Source organism: Peromyscus eremicus, chromosome 6, assembly GCF_949786415.1.
Source record: "Peromyscus eremicus chromosome 6, PerEre_H2_v1, whole genome shotgun sequence".
Lineage (NCBI taxonomy): Eukaryota > Metazoa > Chordata > Mammalia > Rodentia > Cricetidae > Peromyscus > Peromyscus eremicus.
The window spans coordinates 73,989,014-74,011,056 of record NC_081421.1 but is presented as its reverse complement, the minus strand read 5'-3'; the positions used below and the strand labels follow the sequence as shown (position 1 = coordinate 74,011,056).

The 22,043-nt window shown below is 39.8% G+C and overlaps 1 protein-coding gene across 1 annotated transcript in view; it reads left to right on the top strand.

Moving 5' to 3' along the window:
• Positions 1–22,043, top strand: part of Man1a2 (mannosidase alpha class 1A member 2) — a 128,531-nt gene that overhangs the window by 14,832 nt on the left and 91,656 nt on the right. Inside the window, exons 2-3 of the mRNA XM_059265959.1 lie at positions 14,557–14,812; positions 17,581–17,677. Of these exons, the coding sequence (XP_059121942.1) occupies positions 14,557–14,812; positions 17,581–17,677 (353 nt within the window). The remainder of the gene's footprint in view (positions 1–14,556; positions 14,813–17,580; positions 17,678–22,043) is intronic.

The window sequence follows — 22,043 nt, the reverse complement described above, 5'->3', positions numbered from 1 at the left end:
ATGTGCAAATTTAATAAACAAAAATGGTGGCTAAGGAGATGGCTCATTGTAAGAGTAATTGGGGCACGTGGATCCCTAGCACCTGTGTAAAATCTGGGTGTAGCCATGAACCTGAACCTCAGCACTGCAGGGAGTGGAGACAGGAGGCCAGCCAGCCTAGCCAAAAAAACAAACACACACAAAGGACTTCAGGTTCAGTGAGAGACTCTGGTTCAAAGCTGGAGAGGGCTAGAGCAGGACACCGACCGACGGTGTCTTCTTGCCTCTACCATCACACACTCATGCACACACATACATACCACATACATAAATTATCTTCGGGAAAACCTTGCGTCACTATACAAAGAAATGTTGAAGAATGTTCCCTGAAGCTATGACATGGCAGGATAAATGATCCAAATGTCCATCAGTGTAGTATTAGTTGAGTGAATTGTAATGACTTCATGTATACAGAGGTTTTACATTTTTAAAACTTCTATAGATCTTTTTAGTTACTACAAGTAAAATCAGTTTTCATAGTTTTAGCATATTTAATTTCTTATATTATTATATATATAATATATATTATCCCATATCAGTCTTGTTGAAAAAGTTAAAATACATAAAATCAACAGGTAATTAGTAAATGTCAGGGTATGCAGTAGAGTATTTCACATTTTCTTATTTCAGCTGAAGATTTATCTTTGAAGTCAGATTTTGGCCTGACACTGCCATTTTCAGTACTTGGTTTTTTATGTTCATAACATCTTTCACACATTTTTTTCAATATTATTATGATTGGGTATATTGATGTTTTGGGGCTCTGTTTCAATTATATTATCCACTTAGATATTCTGTTGTATAGTTAGCTCAGAAGTTATATGCTCCCCAGTTGATAGATTTTTAGAAAAGATTCGTTCTACAGAAACATTTGGAATGTATTATTAGGTGTATCTATTTTTCTTCAAGATTAAAATATGTAATTACTAGGTTGCAGTGTTGTTTCAGTAACCTGTGACATTCAGAGCTCCGGGTTGACACTTCAACCGTGTCTTTATAAACCCTGGTATTATTCGACTAAAGACCAATTTTAGTTTGTGTTTGCTTGGTTATTTATGAAGTGAGAATATTTGTGAACAAATTTCTTCGTTGTTTAGGTTTTTGTATTCTTTGAGGCTTTCTCCTTCCTTTTTTGTGTTTGAGAAGGCACACCCCTGTGTGGTCCTGGCTGCTTTGAACTCCTAGGTTCAAGGGGTCCTTTAGCCTCAGCCTCCTGAGTATTTCTGGGATGATGTATGTATGCTACTATACCCAACTATGTTGATTTTTCTTTTGGGCTTTTGCCTTTTTCTTTCACATTTGTAGAAATTATACTTTGCATTCTTTTGTTAAGTGTGTTATGATTTCTTCTTACTATGGGGACTGTGCTGCTTAGTTTTTGTGAACTTGACACAAACTAGAGTCACCTGGGAAGAGGGAATCTCAACTGAGGAATTCGCCATTGGATTGGCTTGTGATCATTGCTAGTTGATATAGGAGGGCCAGCTCATTGAGGGGTGGTCATCCTGAGCAGGTAGGCCTGCACTGTGTAAGAAGATAGCCAGCCTGAGGGGGCATCAAGTCAGTAAGCAGCGTTCCATGGTCTTTGCTTCTGCTCCTGCCTTGCCTTCCCTCAGTGATGGACTGTAACCTCTAAGAGTTATAAGCCCAGTTCTCCCCCAGGTTGCTTTTGCTCAGTGTTTGATTACAGCAACAGAGAGTGAGAGAGGGCAGGTACCTTGCTTTTGTGTTCTGTAGGATTTTTTGGCGGGGGGGGGGGGGGGGGGGAGGGGGGTTCGAGACAGGGTTTCTCTGTGTAGCTTTGGTGCCTGTCCTGGATCTCGCTCTCTAGGTCAGGCTGGCCTCGAACTCACAGAGATCCACCTGGCTCAGGCTCCCAAGTGCTGGGATTAAAGGAGTGCGCCAACATCACCTGGCTGTGTTCTATAGTTTTAGGTTTACATAAATTTAGCATTTTAATGGGATTTGAAATGATTATTGTAGCTGAAATTTTCCTGGTCCTGCCTGGGTCCTGTGGTTCCGCAGCCAACTCAGACCTGAATAAACACACAGAGGCCTATATTAACTATGAACTGTATGGCCTAATGGCTCTAGCTTCTCGCTAGCTAGATCTTTCGTCCTAAATTAACCCATTTCTATAAATCTATACTTTGCCACATGGCTCTTGGCTTACCGGTGTCTTTACATCTTGCTTCTCATGGTGGCAGCTGGCAGCATCTCCTCTGTTTTGCCTTTCTCCTTTCTCCTGTCTAGTTAGAATGTCCCACCTAACCCTATTCTGCCTTACCATTGGCCAAACAGCTTTATTTATCAACCAATCAGAGCATCATATTTTCACAGCATACAGAAAGATATTCCCCCATAATTTCCCTTTTTCTGTTTAAACAAAAGGAAGGTTTTAACTTAACCTAGTAAAATTACATATATCAAGCAAGAATTATAGTTATAATATCTAGCCTATTTGTATTTTATAAAATTAAAGAAAATATTTTATCTATCCTATATTTATGAGTCTAAAGTTTTATATCTAGTTTGTCTTTTATCATAACCAAGGAAAATTGTAACTATCTAGTCTTCAACTACATCAAAGACCTCAGAAGGATATAGTATTACCTAAGTAATCTCAGAAGACTCCCGAAAGTTGCTTGTGTCCTTCTCCTGTTTCTCAGTTATTATTGTATTCCTTCTCAGGTCTTTGATGGGATTGGAGACTAACAGTTATAATTACAATCTTCTTGTACCTTAGCTAGAACATATTAAGTATTAGATTCAGGTTCTTCAAGGTAGGACATCTTTTGGTAGGATCTCTGTAATGTGCCATTTACCTATGTTCCAGACTCCTCTGGATTTTAGTATGTGTTTCTTGTTTAGTGTTGTTCTTGTTGGTGTAGTTTCATCTTGTATAGGTCGTTATCCCTTATTCCTCCGGGACAATATTTGGCAATCATCCCTATTGTAAATAGTTTTGTATTAGGTTAGAATTTTCTTATTTAGACAAAAGGGGGAAGGTGTAGTGGGTAGCTGTTCCACCTTTGACCTTGTAACACTGCCCCTAGAGTGACAGCAAGTAATTGACACATCTGCCTATGACCTGCCCCTGGGGCATGGCTGAGAGGGAGCCCCTTAAGTCTTGAGGTGCATATGTGCTGGCCCCTTCTGGATACCTCGTGGTCCTGGAAGCTGGATGGGAGACCAAGCCAGAGGTCTACGCTGGATGGTACTTCATCTCTCCTGGATCCTGTAACCAACCCCTGTTGGCTATAAGTTACCCCAGAAATAAACCTCTCTTGATTACCAGATAAACTATGTGGAATTGCCTCATTAATTACAGTTATAGATTACTTTTGGGTTTTATATTAGAAAGTTTTCCTGATGTTACAGCCAACACTTTCCATTCTGGTGGTTTTAAATTTTGCTTTAGTTATTTGATACTGATTTTTGTATATGATAAATAATGAAGCACTGATAGGTTTTCATATCACTGATGTGTTTTCTGTATGAGTGTCTACTTGTCTCTATTTCACTTAGTGAGGAGTCTTTCCCATAGATTTATGATACCATGTATACTATGAAAAGTTTCATATGTTCTTAGATTTGTTTCTGAGTTTTCTGTTTTCTTGGCTCTTTTATATATTTCCATTGGGGATAATGTAGCTTTGATGAGGGTAGATTAGATTAAGTGTGTTTTTCAAATGTTTTCTTCAAAACTTCTCACTTTAATAATTCCAAGATCATAAGTATTCAGGTAATTCACCTAACATGAAACTAACCGTTTTAAAGTGATGACCTACATAGTGGCATTTGTAGATATAATATTATCCAACTACCATCCCTAGTTGAAAACAGTTTCAACACATCAAAAGGAACCATGGCTTCCTGTGAAGATAGCTTTCCAGTTTCTATAAGCAGCTGTTGGAATTTTGGTAAATCTGAGGGTTGCTTTGCGTACTGTGCTGTCCTAACAGTGCTAAGCCTTGCAGTGTATGCTCACTCTCTGTTACTTAGGTCTCCCATACTCTCTGCATTATTTGTAGTTTTCAGTCTGAGTGTTTTCTCCACCTTAAATTCATTGCAGTATTTTTCATTTTCTTTTTAGATGTTATTAGGAATATGATTGTATTCTTGGAAGGACATGGTCTTCAGCCCTAGCACTTGGGAAGCAGAGGCAGGTCAAGGCTGGCCTGGTGTACATGAGTTCTAGGACAGCCTGGACTACATAGAGAGAGACCTGTCTCAAAATAAAAGGCAGACAGTCCTACAAATGATTTTCTCCATTCATGAAATATAGTGGTCTCTAGTTTTATTTGTTTACTGCTTTTATTTGATTCTGGAGTTAAGATACACTGGTATCATAAAATGAATTAAGTTTTTCTTCTTCAGTTTCCTGAAAGCTTCTCTGGAGCTGATAGTAATTTTACCCTAAGTCTTTGGTAGAATTCTCAAGTGAAGTAATCTTAACTGGGGGGGGGGAGGGGGAGAGAGAGAGAGAGAGAGAGAGAGAGAGAGAGAGAGAGAGAGAGAGAGAGAGAGAGGTAAAGAAAGAGATTGCTGTTGTACATCTTTTCTCATTTCTGATGTTGAAAATTTGTTACAATTTCAGTACCTTTCATTCAGTAACCAATAAGAGAAGTGGAAGGAAAATCAGTAGGAATATAAAAACCAACTTGACTTGACATTTATAAAATACTACCCAACAACAGCAAAAATATATATTCTGTTAAGGCCATAATAAAAGGATTCAGGTCATATGAAGTATGTGCTTAGATTCAGTGAAATTAAAACACATCAGTAAGGTAAAGATACTAGATAATCTCCAAATGTCTAGAAATGGACCCCTCTCTGAATCGTAGGTTACAGAGAACATAAGAAGTGCAGTTGGATGAGCAGTGGGTTTATAATGGACTATACACTTGAGCACTATCTAATACTAATGTAGCTGCTTCCATTTACAGGGTTTTGTTGTTGTTGTTGTTGTTGTTTTTAATGAAGAAACCATCCTTGTTGTTGTTTGTTTTTGCTCTTTTGGGGGGCCCGCCACCCAGCTCCCAAATAAATCACACACGGAGTCGTATTCTTAATTATAAATGCCCAGCCTTAACTTGGCTTGTTTCTTGCCAGCTTCTCTTAACTTTTAAATTAACCTGTCCTTCTTTTGCCTCTGGGCTTTTGTAGCTGAAGTTTTCTCCAGTCCTGCCTGGCCCATGGTCAGGACAAATCTCTCTCACCCACCAGTTCCACAACTGCTCAGACTCAACCAAGTAAACACACAGAGACTTATATTTCTTACAAACTGTATGGCCGCAGCAGGTGTCTTGTTATCTAGTTCTTAAATATATCTTAAATTAACCCATATCTATTAGTCTATAAGTTGCCACGTGGCTCGTGACTTAGCAGTACCTTACATCTTGCTTTTCATGGCGGCCTTCCACTTCCCAGAATTCTCTTCTCTGCTTGTCCCGCCTGTACTTCCTGCCTGGCTACTGGCCAATCAGCATTTTATTTATACAGAGCGATATCCACAGGCTTTTACCTTTTTCTATTTTTGAATGGCTTTCTTTTTCTTCTTCCTTCCTTTCTTTCCTTTCTTTCCTTCCTTCCTCCCTCCCTCCCTTCTTCCCCCCCCCTTCTATTAATTCTTTCTGCCTGCCAGCCCTGCCTATCTTTTCTTTTGCCTTGCTATTGGCTATTCAGTTCTTTATTAGACCATCAGGTGTTTTAGACAGCTTCACAGAGTTAAACAAATGCAACAAAAACAAAAGTAACATACCTTAAAATAATATTCCACAACACGTCCTGACATGTATTTGTTTGTTTTTGAGATAGGGTCTTGACATACAGCTCAGGCTGACCTAGAGCTTACTTTGTAGCCCAGGCTAACCTCAAACACACAGTCTTCTTGCCTCTGTTGGGATCTGCCTTTTTAAGATTTAAAAAAATTGTGTGGCAGTGTGTAGGTATGAGCTTGTGTGTGTGAAGAGAGCATTGTATCTCTTGGAGCTAGAGTTATAGTAGTAGTGATCTAACAGACATGGGTGCTGAGATCTGAACTTGGGTCTTCTGGAAGAGTAGCAAGTGCTCTTAACCACTGAACCATCTCTCTAGTCTCTTGGTTCTGCCCTTCTAAAATCTCTAATATTTACACCTTTTTCTTCATATATCTAGGGATGTGTGTGTGTGTGTGTGTGTCCTTTTCCAGTCTCTGTTCCTTCTCTACCCAAGTCAGTCTTGATGTCTTTCTAAGATTTAAATGTAGTTGTGTTGTTTCAAACTGAAGTCCTTTAGTAGCTTCCTCTTGTACTCAGGATGCACTGTAACATCAGTTCATCTCCCCCCCCCCCCAAGTGTTCTTGTTAAGCTCAGTCTGTCCTACTGTAGTGTATTTTCTTCTATCTGTGATTTGTTTTATTGGCTAAACCAAATTACTTTGTCTAGTATGTTGTGTCACTTCTTTGTGCCATCATACACTCTACTTTCTGTGGTCTGTTTTCTTGTTCAGCCTAGCAGATTCCCATTCTTTTTAATTTCTGTTTGATGATCACATCTATCTCTATGCAAAACTGTTTTCAGATCATACTCTGAAGCTTAACATATAGCTCTTTTTTCCATGTGTGGCTTACCTTTTCTGTAACAGTTGCTGGCTCATACTTCCTCTATTGTGATGTATTTATTACGCACTTACTCTGCTTATATATTTGATTTTTACTCCTATGAGCAAATCTTTTGGTGTGTGTGTGTGTGTGTGTGTGTGTGTGTGTGTGTGTGTGTGTGTATGTGTGTTCCAGAGCCTATTTTAGTGCTCCTTACCTTTGGGTGCTGTGGATGATTGATTGATAAATAAAACACTGATTGGCCAGTAGCCAGGCAGGAAGTATAGGTGGGATTAGCAGAAAGGAGAATTGAGAGAACAGGAAGGCAGAGGGGAGGAGACACCAGCCTGCCGTCCAGGGAGCATCATGTAAAGGCAACAGGTAAAGCCACGGAACACATGGCAACATATAGATTAACAGAAATGGGCTGAGTATAAGAGTAAGAGCTAGACAATGGTAGGCCTGAGCTAATGGCTGAGCAGTTTAAATAATATAAGTGTCTGTATGTTTATTTTATAAGTGGGCTACGGGACTGCTGGGGCTTGGCGGGACCCGGAGAGAAAAAACTATAGCTACATTTGGGAAATACTGGCGGATTATCATTGAATTCAGTGACTGACAACTATTCATTTGACCTAGAATTACTATTAAGATGAACTCCTATTAAGAGTCAAGTTAGACTGATCAAATAGTGCTCACTATATAAACAGAAAAGAACCAATTGATGATCTGTACCTGAAGAAAGACTGAGTTTGTGTTGTTGGTCATGGGCTGCATCATTATATAGCAATGCTTTGGAGCCTGTGGTGACAGATTGGCTTTGGGATTGGTGCTTGAGGCTCAGTGGATTTCTCAGTGCTTGGCTTTGAATCTCCCTTGAGCCTTTTTCATGTGGCTGATGCATTACTTGTATTGATCCAGAATTAGGCTTCTCTATTAACATGTCTGAAGAGGAGGGCTCACTCTTATGAATAAGGAGTCCCAGTGGTACAGTTTGTACTCTGATTCTTAACATAATCAGTATACTAGAAAGTGCGTGATTTGGTGTATCATAGTAGTATACAGAAAGTTCTTTGTTGTGTATGTGTGACTGCTATTCTGGGTAGATAGAGTACATTCATTTGCTACTGAGAATCATCTTAGACTGAATTGTGAATAACTCCCTTATAATAGTTGGCACCATGTTATCTCATGGCCACCTCCAAGTTTGAGGGGTCCTTTTGTCATGGCCTTGAAGGTGAGGCATTTCTTTGTAGAAGGTCTTCATTTTCTTCAGGCACTTTTCACTAAGTTGTGCAGAATGTCAGTTGTGTTGTTTCACTGTTTTCTTTAACAGTTACCAATTGCCCTCTAGTCATTTACTAAAACCATTTTGGTCTATATTGTACATCAGTAGCAATTTACATAATTTTGTCATTTACTTATTTTTTTCCTGCATTCTATGAAATTTCCCTTTGATATTATTAAAACAGACTGTTTCATAGGTAATTTTAAATTTTTTGGTATAGGCTGTCAATCTTAGCAAGGAAATCATAGACATAATAACCAAGTTCAGCAGTGTAAACATGGTATAAAAAGGGCATTAGTAGAAGTTGGAAATCTTGGAGTCTAGAAAGGCAGGACCAAAGGGTGGTGGAGGAGAGTGTTTGCTGAGCACTGGCTGTCCACTGCCTTCCTTGCTGCACTCTTTTTTTTTGTTTGTTTTGGTTTTTCAAGACAGGGTTGCTCTGTAGAGCTTTGGTGCCTTTCCTGGATCTCACTCTATAGCCCAGGCTGGCTTCGAACTCACAGAGGTTCGCCTGGCTCTGTCTCCCGAGTGCTGGGATTAAAGGTATGCACCACCACCACCTGGCCCTTGCTGCACTCTTCCCTGGAGTGCTTTGTCAATTCCTGTGGGTTCTGCCTGTGATGGAGACTGTTTTGAAGTCCTTCCCATCTGTTTCGTTCTTTCTTTCATTTCTTGTTTAGGTTTTGCTGCTGATGGTTTTCCACAGCAGTCAACTAGAAGCTGTGAGAGCGTCTTGGTCACTCATCTGGAAGGGAATTGATTCTGTCGTTTAGGAATGACTATATGAGTGAGAAGAATATTTGCCTTTGGAAAGTGTCTTTTGTTTGGTTGTTTCTCTTTTTCTCCTTTGTTATGAGGTATAGCCATCAGAAATTGACTTTTATTCTTTTTTGCTTCTAATGATTGATTTTATTATTTTACTTTATTAGTGGACAAATTTTATTTTTCTAAAGCTTTTAATATTTCAGAGAAATTCAATTATGATGAATTACCTTTTTTTAGTGCTTTTTTCTAAAACTAAAATTTAAGGAATTCAAGTTTTTAATTTTTGAAATTCATTATTAAAATTACATAAGTTTTCAGTTTACACGCATTGCTCTCAAATGTACTTCACTTATGGCTGAGCAATTGGATCTAGTATTTAGCTAATAAAGTAAAATGTTGGGAGCTATTACATGGCAGTGTTATTAACAGCCAGATGTTGTCACTACCACGGGAGTTTTAACTTGGGTTTGAGGGTGAATTTGGCAAGTTGCTTAAAGACAATTGTTATTTATAGCTCTTTTGATTGTATCTCAGCATTTCGGGTGGAAGTTGGAACTTGTTTGCCTTTCAATCTTTTTTGAGCCTCTGTTACCTGCCTGTTGAACTAGCTTTCCATGACAGATCTGAACAAAAACCAAAATCTCTTACTAGCTTTTATCTTATTTAGTCACAGCATCACATATGATGGTATTATGAAAGAAGGGATTATGGTGCCGTGAGACTGTGCTAGAGCCTAATCCAGGAGTTACTTGAAGAAATTATAATTGACCTGTGGCTTGAAGGTAAAGAAAGAGTTTAAGTGTTTTAAGTAGGGGGAAATAACATGCACAAGAAGCTGTCAGTGAAAGAGGTGTTTAGGGGACTGCAAGGAGTGTGGCTGAGCACAAAGGATACATGTGCAAGATGAAGCTGCAGAGACAGAGAGAGGTACATTATGTAGGGTAATTCCTTCCTATAAGGAGGGCATAAATGAAGTAGTGCAGATGAGGGTGACATAGTGTGTATATATATGGTGTCAGAAAGCTTTTTGTTCTGCATGTAGCTGGAGAAGGGCTTTCAGTGGAACCCCAGTGGATGTGTGAAGACTGTTGGGAGGCTGTTGCAGGCAGGCACAGTGGTAGCCTGGAGCACAGATAGAAACACCGGAGGAAGCAGACAGTGTTCAGAAAGATTTCGGGGGCAAAATGAGAGCAGTTTCTATTGAGTTTCATTTAGATGACAAGAGAAGTTGCTATTTACTAGGATGAAGAATAGGGGGGAAAGTGTGTTTGAGGGACGGAACCCACTATTCTAGTTTGGATTGTTCAGTGGAGGCCTCACATAAACACTTAAAAGCACTGTTTTGGGGGGCTTGGATTAGAAATGAGAATTTTCCTTTTGCTAAGTGAATAATACTAATTTTATTTTTTACATACTATCTTCCAGTTTATGTCACGTGTTTTATAAAAGTTAATCGCATTTTCTGAAAGACATTTTAATTTTTGTAGATCTTCCAAAGCTGTTGGTCTTTGAAAGGAAATTGTGATTCATGAATTTTATTTTTTTTCCCCGTGCCCTGTGGCTCAGGCCTTGAAGGAGTTGTACCTGGAGGCCTGCTCAGCTGCTGCTCTGTGAGAGCCTGTGTGGGGTTTTTTGTTTGTTTGTTGTGTTTCCTTTTTTTTTTTTTTGAGACAAGGTTTCTCTGTGGAGCCCTGGCTGTCCTGGAACTTGCTTTGTAGACCAGGCTGACCTCGAACTCCTGCCTCTGCTAGGATTAAAGGCATGTACCACCATCGCCCAGCTGAGATGCCGTGTTGTTAGAGAAGAAACTATTGAGGCCATAGAGAAGTAGTTGAACTAGAGTAAGCTGTAGGTGTGGGATGTCCTGGGAGTTTGAAGTTGATCATCTATTTTGGGAGGCTTCTGTGTCGAGCAGTTTTCAAGCCATCTAGACACAAACATAGGTCCTGTGCATATAGTGTGCCCTAATGTCCACTTCTTCAGGGACCCACTTGGACTAAGCTACTGTTCCCAGGGATTTCCAGGTCCCACAGGAAGAACTGAGTTATAGTCTTTAATGGTGGCCTTAGAAATAGAAGGAGGTGCAACTGTGAGTGCCATTGTAGACACATGGACAACAGAAGTGTTGACACTGGACTAGAGGGGAGAGAAGGCGGCACAGTTTTCCACCAGTTATGCCTTTAAAGATGTAGGCCTTGTCTTAGAATGGTTTAGTGTCTTCTACATTTTTTGCAGCTTTTCTCACAAGTTGTTATTGCCTTGTTTGGGGAAGCTGAAACGGTGTAAGAGTGCAGGTCCTGGTCCCAGAACACAATGATGATATAGCCCAAGTCATTAATTAGCTGTGTATGTGGCTGTGTGTAGGGAGTGATTGGTAATGAGAAAGGTAGAGCCGCTCAAAGAGAATGAAGGAACCCAGTTTAGGACTTTGCTGGACTTCCACCCTGGGGTCCTTGTAGGAGAATATTATTTTAAGGTGTGTTACTTTTGTTTATGTTGCATAAACTCTGCGAAGCTGTGTTACTGTGCCTGTCTAAAACACATGATGGTCTAATAAAGAACTGAACGGCCAATAGCAAGGCAGGAGAAAGGATGAGAGAATATATAGAAGGAGAAAAGAGAGGAAGGAACGAGAGAGGAAGAAGGACTCCAGGGGCCAGCCACTCAGCTACACAGCAAGCCATGGTGTAAGAGTAAGATTTACAGAAGTAAGAGAACGGGAAAAGCCCAGAGGCAGAAGGTAGACAGGATAATGTAAGTTAAGAAAAGCTGGCTAGGAACTAAGCCAAGCTAAGGCCAGGCATTCATAAGTAAGAATAAGCCTCCATGTGCGATTTATTTGGGAGCTGGGTGGTGACCCCCTCAAAAGAGTAAAAGACCAAAACAACAGGTCCTCTCATCCATTCTTCTGATAATCTTGTGTGTTTGGCAGAGGCTTTCTGTCATATGAGAAAAGGAGGCTCAGAGAGGTGGTACATGTTTAATGACACCTAGTGAAGATTCCACAGGCCTTATAGAGAGATGGCCTAGGTTAGTGTGTTTTGTCTTGCTGAAAGGGCTATGGAGAATAAGGAGACTATGACCAGGTAATTGTGGAAATACTGTGTAGATATTCTGTCACAGAGCTTAGGCCCTGTCAGATGGTCATGTTTCATTGAGAAGCTTTGAAAAGATAGATGGGTTATATTGTGGCCTGTGTCCCTTGCCATCCACGTCAGGGTTGACTCTGGATGATAGTATATAGTACCTGTCTGCAGGGTTCAGTGGTGGGTGAAGACGCTTTACAGTCATGCCTGTGAGTCTGCAAACAGGGGGCTTTTGAATGGAGGGAAGCGGTGCAATTCTGGAAGCTGTTACTGTACTTAGTGGCTACGGACTGTGCCCAACAGCTTTGGCCATCCATCCTTTACAAACCAACTAAAAGCCAATTTAATAATGAAAAACAGAAAAAGGGGATTTAGTCAATGTGGCCACATTATGATGGATGGACTTGAGGGGAGTTGTCACTGGATCTTTATCCCTCTATTAATTAGCTCTTTTGATTGGCTTATTGAGGACAGGTAGCTTGTTGGAGCACAGGATATTAGCCCCTAGCTTCCTTCTGGAGACCCCACTACTTGTCACGAAGATAGAAACTTCACTGGAAAGAACTAGTTCTCCTGTTTGACTGTACTCTTCCTTGGGGCTCAGTCCTAGGCCCTCTGCTTCTCTGACCTGTGTGTATGTCTGTGCTTGCATAGAGTAAGTTGGGGAGACTCTTAGCTGAAAGTGACAGAACTGGCAGAAACCCCACAGAATCAGAAGACTGGGGCAGAATCTTCCTTTCTCTTCTCTTTTGATCCATGCTGACAGCTTGTCCTCACGCTGATTGTCTCATGGGTGTAGCTGTTACAGCTTCATGCGCCACAGCTACATTTGAAGAAAAGAATAAATAGTTGGGTCAGTTTGGACTTAGTAGCCAAAAGGCTGTTTCCTCAGCTGGCTTTGTCCATTTCTTAATCCACAGAGAAAAATATTTCCTGTAGACCCCTTTTTTCTTGTTTATTAGATTAGGGTTATGTGATTGCCCCTAGCTGTGGACAGGTGGGAAAGATTTGGTTGGCATAGATGGATTATGGTGTGTTTCATTGGGCAGGCACAATGTTCTATTTTTGGTAAGCTAGCTTTGTATTTTGTGTGTGTGTGAGTGTGTGTGTGTGTGTGTGTGTGAGTGTGTGTGTGTGTTACTGTCTTCTGTTTAACCATCTGTTGAAGGACATCTGAATTTTTCTAGTTTGTGCCTATTATGAATAAAGCTGGTATAAATGTTTATATAGACTTTTCTTCCAGTTTAAAAATTATGGTAAAGTCTATATACTTTATTATGTTGGCCTTCTTGAAGTACAGTGGCATTAGGTATGCTCGTACTGTTGTATAGTCATCAGTCTCCTTCATCTCTAGACCTCTTTTTATCTTGGAAACAGAATGTCTGTACCCATAAAACAATGACTTCGTCACGCCTACTCCTGTCCCTCGATACCACTATTTTACTTTGCAGCTCTATAGCTTTACCTTCTCTACATATCTCACATGAATGGAACAGCATTTGCCTTTCTGTGACAGGATGACATTGTAGGCTTTTGTGTGAACATAACTGTTCATTTCTGACATAAATGTGCAGGAGTACACTTGCTGGATTCTGTGACAGTTGCATGTTCAGTTTTTTTAAAGAAATCCCCAAATTTTTCCCATAGTGGCAGTGCTAATTTACATTCCGTCCAGCATTATTTAGGTCCAGTTTCTACAGAGGTGACTCTGGTCATAGTGGATTGTTCCCCCTTAGAGAGTGTCATGCCAGTTTATTTGGGAAGTAATGGCTCTAGCAAGTCTCAGCCCTGATTGGATTCATGTGCAATGGGATGGATTTGAAGAGAAGATTGAGATCTCTCTCACAGAAGTAGAACTGGGGAGAAAATGCAGTTGTTGAGAGCGTGGCATTGCTGGTAAGAGTGAAATGGCACTGCGCTCTGGAAGAAGTGTTTTCTTAAGAAAATGAAACATGGTATCCCTCATGGAATGCACAGCTACACTCTGGCCACTTCCAGCCCAGCGCGCCTGTGAACCTAGTTAAAGGTCTGCATAACACAGGTTGAGTGCCCTGATCTGAACCGCTGGCAGGCGTGACATGCAAAAGGTTTCAGCTCTTAGAGCATTTAGGAGTAAGGGTGTTTAGATTAGGGGAACACAAACAGAACTTTCAAAACCTGAGAAACTGAAATCTGACACACTTGTGGTCTCAATTATTTAGGATAAGAAACACTGTATTCACCACTAACTAAAGTAGAACTTTGATTTTTAGAAAAGGCTGAAGAGAGTTTTAATGATTCTTCATGAGTTGGGAATGATGGCGTCACTTCATCTCAGCAGCATATGCTGCACTGAATAAATAAAGTTCTCTACCTCTAACTTCCCTTGTTCCCCCTTGGTCCTAGGTTCATGTGTTTGTCCCTGTGCTGTTTAACCACTGACTTGCTTCCTCCCCCTTTCCCACTGGCTCCCTTGGTCTCCTTATTGCCCCCATCCTTGCCCACTTTCCGTGGATCCTCTTCAAGTTTCTGTTGTAGTTTTCTCTGTTCTCACTCATGGAATTAGAATGTTTTCTAGGCTTCCTCTTTCCATGTACACTACTTACTCAGCATCAGGAATACATTTTCCTTCTTATCCCACCCTCTATTTCTCCTGCTCTTTGGGCAGATAGGAATTTCTGTCACTAATAATTCTTATCTTTTAATGGTGGTGGGCTAAAAAACAAGCATTAGAATTTTAAGGTTTGGCCTACTGCTCTTTCTTATCATTTTTTAAAATTAAAATTTATTTTTATTTACTTTTAATTCACAGGGAAGAAGAAGAGCGTCTGAGAAATAAGATTCGAGCTGATCATGAGAAGGCCCTGGAAGAAGCAAAAGAAAAATTAAGAAAGTCAAGAGAGGAAATCCGTGCAGAAATTCAAACAGAGAAAAGTAAAGTAGCCCAAGCAATGAAGATAAAAGAGACCAGAGTACTGCCCCCTGTCCCTGTCCCACAGCGTGTAGGGGTCACTGGTGGAGACCCAGAAGACACCGAGATCAGGAAGAAAAGAGAAAAAATTAAAGAGGTAATGAGCTGAGGTTGGTGATATGGAGTGATTGCAGATACGCGTCTGATTGGATGTTATGTGCTATTCTATGTTCACGGTGCTTGTTCTCAGTGTCGTTGTAATTCAGTTTCCAGTGGATAGCACGGACTGGAGCTCTGTCTTCTTCATTGGTCATAATGTAAGTTTTTGAAATCAAAATTGGACTCAAGTTTGTTTCTCAAGTTTGTTTAGATGGTTACTTTACCTTCACTGTGTTAAAGATCTTTGGAAACACAGGACTTTATAATACAGTAGAATCTATGTATAAGTTTACTGAATAAGCAATTTAAAATATTCACTTTGAAGTGGCTGTACCAGGTGCTGTGCAGACTCTGTCATAGACAAGGTTTTAAACAATTCGTGCTGTATGAGCCATGTTTTAAGGAACACTGCTGTTAGGACAGTGTTTGCTCTTCTAAAGATTCTTTATGGATTGAACGATAGGAAAAGATTAAATTTATTTAGCCTCACAAGTCTCAAGTTGTAATTCTAGGAATTACTGACTAAGAGAATACCAGCTCTAGTGAATTTGAGTTAAACTGTACTAACTGGGGCTCCTGATAATTTTGACTATAGTTTACAGTTACACTGCTTGAGAAGAAGCTTCATCAGGTGTTACAGCATCAACAAGAATAAATTTTATTTATACAGGCAGGTATCTCTGTATGTATTCTGGTAGTGGAGATACATTTTTTAACTCGGTCTGGCAGTTTTTCTCACTGCCATGACGTGGTATTTGACAAGAGCCACAAAAGGGAGGGAGGGAGGGAGGGAGGGAGGGAGGGAGGGAGGGAGGGAGGGAGGGAGGGGGGGGAGATGGGTTTATTTTGGCTCATAGTTTGAGAGGACATTGTTGTGTCAGGGAAGGTGAGATGGCTAGTCATGTTGTATCTGCAGTCAGGAAGCAAGAGAGCGGTGAATCCTGAACTCAGCTGGCTTCCTTCCTTTCTCCCCTTTCCCCAGTTTGAACCAAGAGGAAGAGATGGTACCACTCACTTTCAGCATAGGTCTTTTCTTCCTCAGCGAAGCCTCCCTGGAAATACCCTCACAGACATAGCCAGAGTTGTTTCTAAGTGGTTCCTTATCCTTATCCTCTGAACAAGGGCATTAGGCATGGCTGATTTTAAGTCTGTAATATGCATTTGTCTCTGTCTCTTTCCTTTTGTTATTTAGTTTTTCTTTGTTGGGAGAGAGTTAGCCATTATCAATTTTGGGATTAAATTATATTATGTGAACCTTGAGATCATGTAATGAGATAATCTCCTTCCTCTTAGTGTCTATTCTAATATGAATACAAAGGACTTGATTATCCTACTTGATTCATATACCCATCCAGTCCCTGTGACTAGAGTAAGGATTGGCAGATTACATCCTGTGGGCTGAATTTCTTTCATTTGCCTGTTTTTGAAAAATCAATTTTAGTTAGAATGTAGACATGGCCTTTTGGTTACATATTACCTAGGATTGCTTTATGCTTCTGCGACACTTTAAATCTTTTGGTCTCTGGACTAAAGGTAAGAGATTGTGTAGTTAGGCTGAGTCAGTTGGTGGTAGAAGCAAAGCCCCTGATTGACAACCTAGTCATTATCACAGTAAAGAAAGAGGAGCTGTTTCCCAAAATATTAGCAGTTTATAAAAGGAAAAAAATGCCAAATAGCTACCTTTCTTCCCCCAAATAACTTTTGGTTACATCTAATTTGTTTAGTTACTGTGTAGATTGAAATTAAATGTAGGTGTTTTAGTTAGGGTTTCTATTGCTGTGTTTAAAACACCATGACCAAAAAAGCAAGTTGGGGAGGGAAAGGTTTATTTGGCTTACACTTCCATATTGATCTTCATCATTGAAGGAAGTCAGTACAGGAACTCAAACAGGGCAGGAACCTAAAGGCAGGAGCTGATGCAGAGGCCATGGAGGAGTATGGTGATATTTTATTTGTACTGAAATGTGATTTTATTTGTATGTTAATAAATAAAGTTGCCTGGGGGTCAGAGCTAATAGCAAGCCATAGCAGAAGCTGGGTGTTGGTGGTGCATGCCTTTAATCCCAGCACTTAGGAGGCAGAGCTCTATGTGTTTAAGGATACAGCCAGCATGGAGACACACGCCTTTAATCTCAATACCAACCATAGAAGACCAGGAGGTCTGTATAGATGGGCAGTGACGAGGAGGTCATGTGGTTGGGTTTACAACCAATGAGAAGGCAGAACAGAAAGTCTATATAAAGACAGATACACAGGATGTAGGTCTCTTGGCTGAAGAGGACAGCAGCAGCAGTGAAGGGTAAGGTTTTTAGCTCTTAGCTCTGACCTCTTGGGCTTTCATCTCTGCATTGGCTCTGTGTTTCTTATTTAACAAGATGGTTACATCTACAGAGGAGTGCTTCATACTAGCTTGTGCCCCTGGCCTGGTCAGCCTGTTTTCTTATAGAGTCCAGGACCACCAGCCCAGGGATGGTACCACCAACCATGGGCTGGGCCTTCCTTTATCAATCACTCATTAAGAAAATGCCCTAAAGGTGGGGAGGCATTTTCTCAATTGAGGTTCCCTCCTTTCAGATAACTCTAGCTTGTGTCAGGTTGACATAATAGTAGCCAACACAGTGGGTATCCAAAATAAGTGTTAATTGAATAGCATGCTAATGCAGGAAACATGGCAGAATGGGTAAACATACAATAGCCCAACTCTAAATCATATGAAATAGTCTGTGGATAGCTTCAGATGGTGTATTCTACTTTTTCTCTTCTCAGATGATGAAGCATGCCTGGGATAATTACAGAACATATGGATGGGGACATAACGAGCTCAGACCTATTGCAAGGAAAGGCCATTCTACTAACATATTTGGTAAGGTAACTTTTTTGAATTACTGTTTTTTCCTTTATCTTTGAAAACGAGATCTGGCTTTTTAAAGTACTCTCCCAGATCTCTATTTCTGTGCAGTTATAATTTGAACTTTTTGTTTTGGTATGTCAAGATTTAGTTCTAGTTGTACTGGAATACATAGCTTTGTGCTAGATATTCTATTTACATAGGTACGTCATACATTTATCTAAGGATTTTGAAGCTTTTTTCTGCTTTTTTTTTTTTTTTTGGTTTGCTTAATGTCATGCAAGATAAGTATATATTTGCAGTTTTTTTTCCTTCAAGATAGTAAGTACCATTTGTGATCCTCATAAAGGAAAAGGGAACAGCTTAGATAGAGTCTAGTGTGCTATTAGAAGTTTAGTATGTAGCACACCAAATGATCTGATTGGTAATTGAGTGGATGATGCTGTTTGTTGATGGCTCGTGTGTGTGTGTGTGTGTGTGTGTGTGTGTGTGTGTGTGTGTGTGTGTGTGTGTATGAGCTATGGTACTATGTGGAGAAACACCTCCCCTCCCCAGCCCCCAAGTGGAGATCACTTCTCTTCTTCCATCATGGAGTTCCAGGACTCAAACTCAGGTTGCCAGGTGTTTAGTAAGTGCTTTTACCTGCTGAGTCTTGTCCCCAGCCTAACTTTTCACTTTTTGCAAGTTGTGTTTTGCAATTCATCTCATGTCTTACCATGTACCAAGTAGACACTGGTCCTAATCCTGCTTTTAAATAATTTTTTTATTTTAAATTAAAATTAATTATACGATTTCCCCCCTTTCCTTTTCTCCCTCCAACCTAAATCATTCTTTTAAAAACAGAAAAGTATTTTAGCTCATGGAGAACATACCTTATGAGAAGAAAGTTGTAGTAAAATGGTAGATAAGAGCCCAAGTACAGTCTTGGGATTTTCAGTAGTCAAAATTAGGTGTTGATAGAGTTTATTAATTGTTTTTGTTACTTTCCAGACAAATAATTTGCTAAGGAAGAACAGATCATTTATTATATTCTCTGTCTAATATTTGTAGACAGAAAGTTTATGGAAGGTTTTTTGAAATTCACAAACTGTTTCTTGTTTCTTGCTCTAATCTTTTTGTGTATCCCATTCTTGCTAGTGAATATGATTTGACAACTTTAAAAATGAAATCCTGAAGAGAAGAGCTGTAGTTCTCAGTGTTTCATTTGTCACTCCAAATTTAGTATGACTTTGTAAAATTAAAATCCTAGAGCAAACAAACAAACAAAAACCCAAAAGTTTTCTTAAATCCATTCTCTGTACTGTAGGTCGTGTGGACAGGTAGTGCACTTTCACTGACCATATTCCAGGTTGCAGGGAGTTAACATAAAGCTTGTCTTTCCCTGTAGCTGTAATTGTAACTGGTTCTTTTATATGATAACTGAAGTCAGTGTCCCCTGGCTTCACTCTAGTTAGTCCTTGCCACCAGAGTACTCTGCAGATTACAGAAAACCCTTTTCAAAATGGCTTAAACTAAAATAGCAACTCAGTCACCTCTGTGGAGTCCTGCTGTAAATCTAATTCAGCTCCACCTTTTCCTTACCCCTTTCCTTTGTGTGCTGACTTCTTAGCAGGCTAGGTAGGCTTCAGCATTGGAAGTTTCAAGTCTTCATGCTACATGACTGCATTTGTAGACTTGGAGAAGCGTTTGGGCTTGTTAGAACTAAGATTGGTAGAATCATTGGTTCTTGTTTTCACTGACTGGTGGGATATAGTCATGTGTCTTCCCCTCCATGGGCTTGCTGCTGTGGACCAGGAGGAGAAGAATGGCACTGATCCTAGTGATCCCGATGGGGTTACTAGTATGAACCCTTGGGTTTTCTCAGTGTGTTGTGTGCTTAGTGCTTGTCTGTAACTTACTGTCCTCTTGCTTCAGCTTCCTAAGTTCTGGAATTACAGGTCTGTACCACCATGATTGGCTAGCATGGATGCTTTTTATTTAGATATTATGGAGAATTGTGGCGTTATGTTAGAGCAAGGTCTTTTTGCACTTAAAAAGAGGAATTTTGATTTAACAAGTACTGTTTGACATTACTGCATCATCATCATCATCATCATCATCATCATCATCATCATCATCATCTTTGGCTTTTTGAGACAGGAATTCTCTCTGTAGCCCTGGCTATCCTGGAACTTGCTTTGTAGACCAGGCTGGCCTCGAACTCAGAGATCCTCCCAAGTGCTGGAATTAAAGACATGGGCCATCACTACCTGGCTTGCAGTGCTTTTTAAAGGCTGCTTTTGACTTTGTATATGTCTGTATATATGTACATGTACAAATATTTTTTCACTTCTGATTTAACTGAGTCTTGATTTGCATGTCATTTTTGTTTTCATATTCATGAAGAATATTTTGTAGTTTTCTTTTCTCCCTCCCCTCCCTCTTTCTCTCCCTCTGTTCTTTTTTTGAGACAGGATCTTACTGTATAACCTCCTGACTGGCCTAGACTTCAGCCCCTGAGTGGTGGGATTAAAAGGTGTGCATCACCACACCCAGCTCTGTATTTTTTTTTTTTTTTTTTTTTTTGTACTGTGTTTTTGCCTTGGTTTGGTAGCAGGCTGTTGCTGTTTTCAAAATTAGTTGTGAAACTCTTTGTTTTTCTGGAAGACAGTGTTTAGGATTCATTTTATTTTTTTCTGAATGCTTCATATAATTTTCCAGTGAAACTGGAGAATTTTTTTTCTTGAAGGGTTTCAAAACAATGTCAGTTTTTCTAATTACAAGGACTAGTCCTTTTAACTGTTTCAACTTTGATGAGTTCTCTCTGTCTCTCTCTGTGTCTCTCTTTCTGTGTGTGTGTGTGTGTGTGTGTGTGTGTGTGTGTGTGTGTGTGTACATGCAGGTATATTCACACTGGGAATGGATCTCAGGGCTGTAATGAATCTTCTTCTGTCCCACCAGCCAGCTCCCAAATAATGACATGGAGACTTCTTATTAATTATGAAAGCTTGGCCTATAGCTTAGGCTTATTCCTAGCTAGCTCTTATTTATATTAATTTACGTTCTATCATGGGGCATTACTTTCCTTCCATCTTGCACCTCCTGTTTCCCCTCTGTGTCTCCTGCACGCCTACATTCTTCCTCCTCTTCTTTTCTCTCCCCAGAAATCCCGCTCATACCTCCTACCTAGCTATTGGCCCTTCAGCTTTTTATTACACCAATCACAGCAACATGCCTTCACACAGTGTACAAATATCTCACAACACAGGTTCTTGACTAAGTTTAAATACTCTATAATGAGCAACATCCCTGAAGTATAATCCTAGTTATTGATTGGAGATCTCGCTAATGTTAGTATTTAGTGCTATGCATTTCTTGCCAACTGCTAAATTTAACTTATCCTCAGATTTTTATGTTATATTTTCATTCATTTAAAACATTCATACCTCAATCTAGAATCCATATGTTGAATTAAATATCTAAAGTCTGAACAATCCACTTAGTGTCAAGCCTCCCTGTTTGACCCTGGCTATTTCCCTGACATAGTGAGATTAGATGGTAGTTTTATTTTCTTAGTGAATTTGTATTTCCCGTCAGTGGTGTATAATATTTATGAAATGAGTGTTAGTTGTTTCTTAGTTTTATTAACATTTGTATAGAGTTGAAACTCAGCCTGAACACTGAGGTAGAATTTATTTGATGAAACTTATAGAATGTGTGGGACTCTTATAGTGAGTGGCTCTTGGGATATTTGCTCAAACATATTATCAATTTAAGATTTGGTAATTTATTATGAAAATAAAGTAAGACTTTTACTATATGATTCTTTTTATAGCACTGTCTTTCAAATTAGTCATTTGAACACTTGTTTCTGATTTACTTCTGCCTTTAGCTTCCTGGTTCTTCTACCTTGTTGCTCTTGTTTGCTGGTCCCTCTTCTTTCTCAGTCGTGTTGAGTTCATTTACTTCCATTCATTCTTATTAAATAGTACAGAAACTTAAAGTTATTAGTTTTTTTTAGAACCTTTTGACATTCCCATAAATTAAAAAGCTGTTATATGCCCCCCCCCGCCCCACCCCCCCACCCCCCACTTTTTTTGAGACAGGATTTCCCTGTGTAGCCCTGGCTATCCTGGAATTACCTCTGTAGACCAGGCTGTCCTGGAACTCAGAGATCCACCTGCCTCTGCCTCCTGGGTGCTGGGATTAAAGGCGTGCGCCACACCGACTGTTTCGTGTGTTCTATACTGTCATTTTTTGGTTTCTTTGACCTGTGGGTAATTTCAGTATTTTTCTGTTTTTTTTCCCAGGGTGAAATCTTATGTTATCTAGCTAAACAACCATAGCAATGACCAATAATTTCATTTTAACTTATGTATTCCTTAGCTTGTAGCTTATGGTA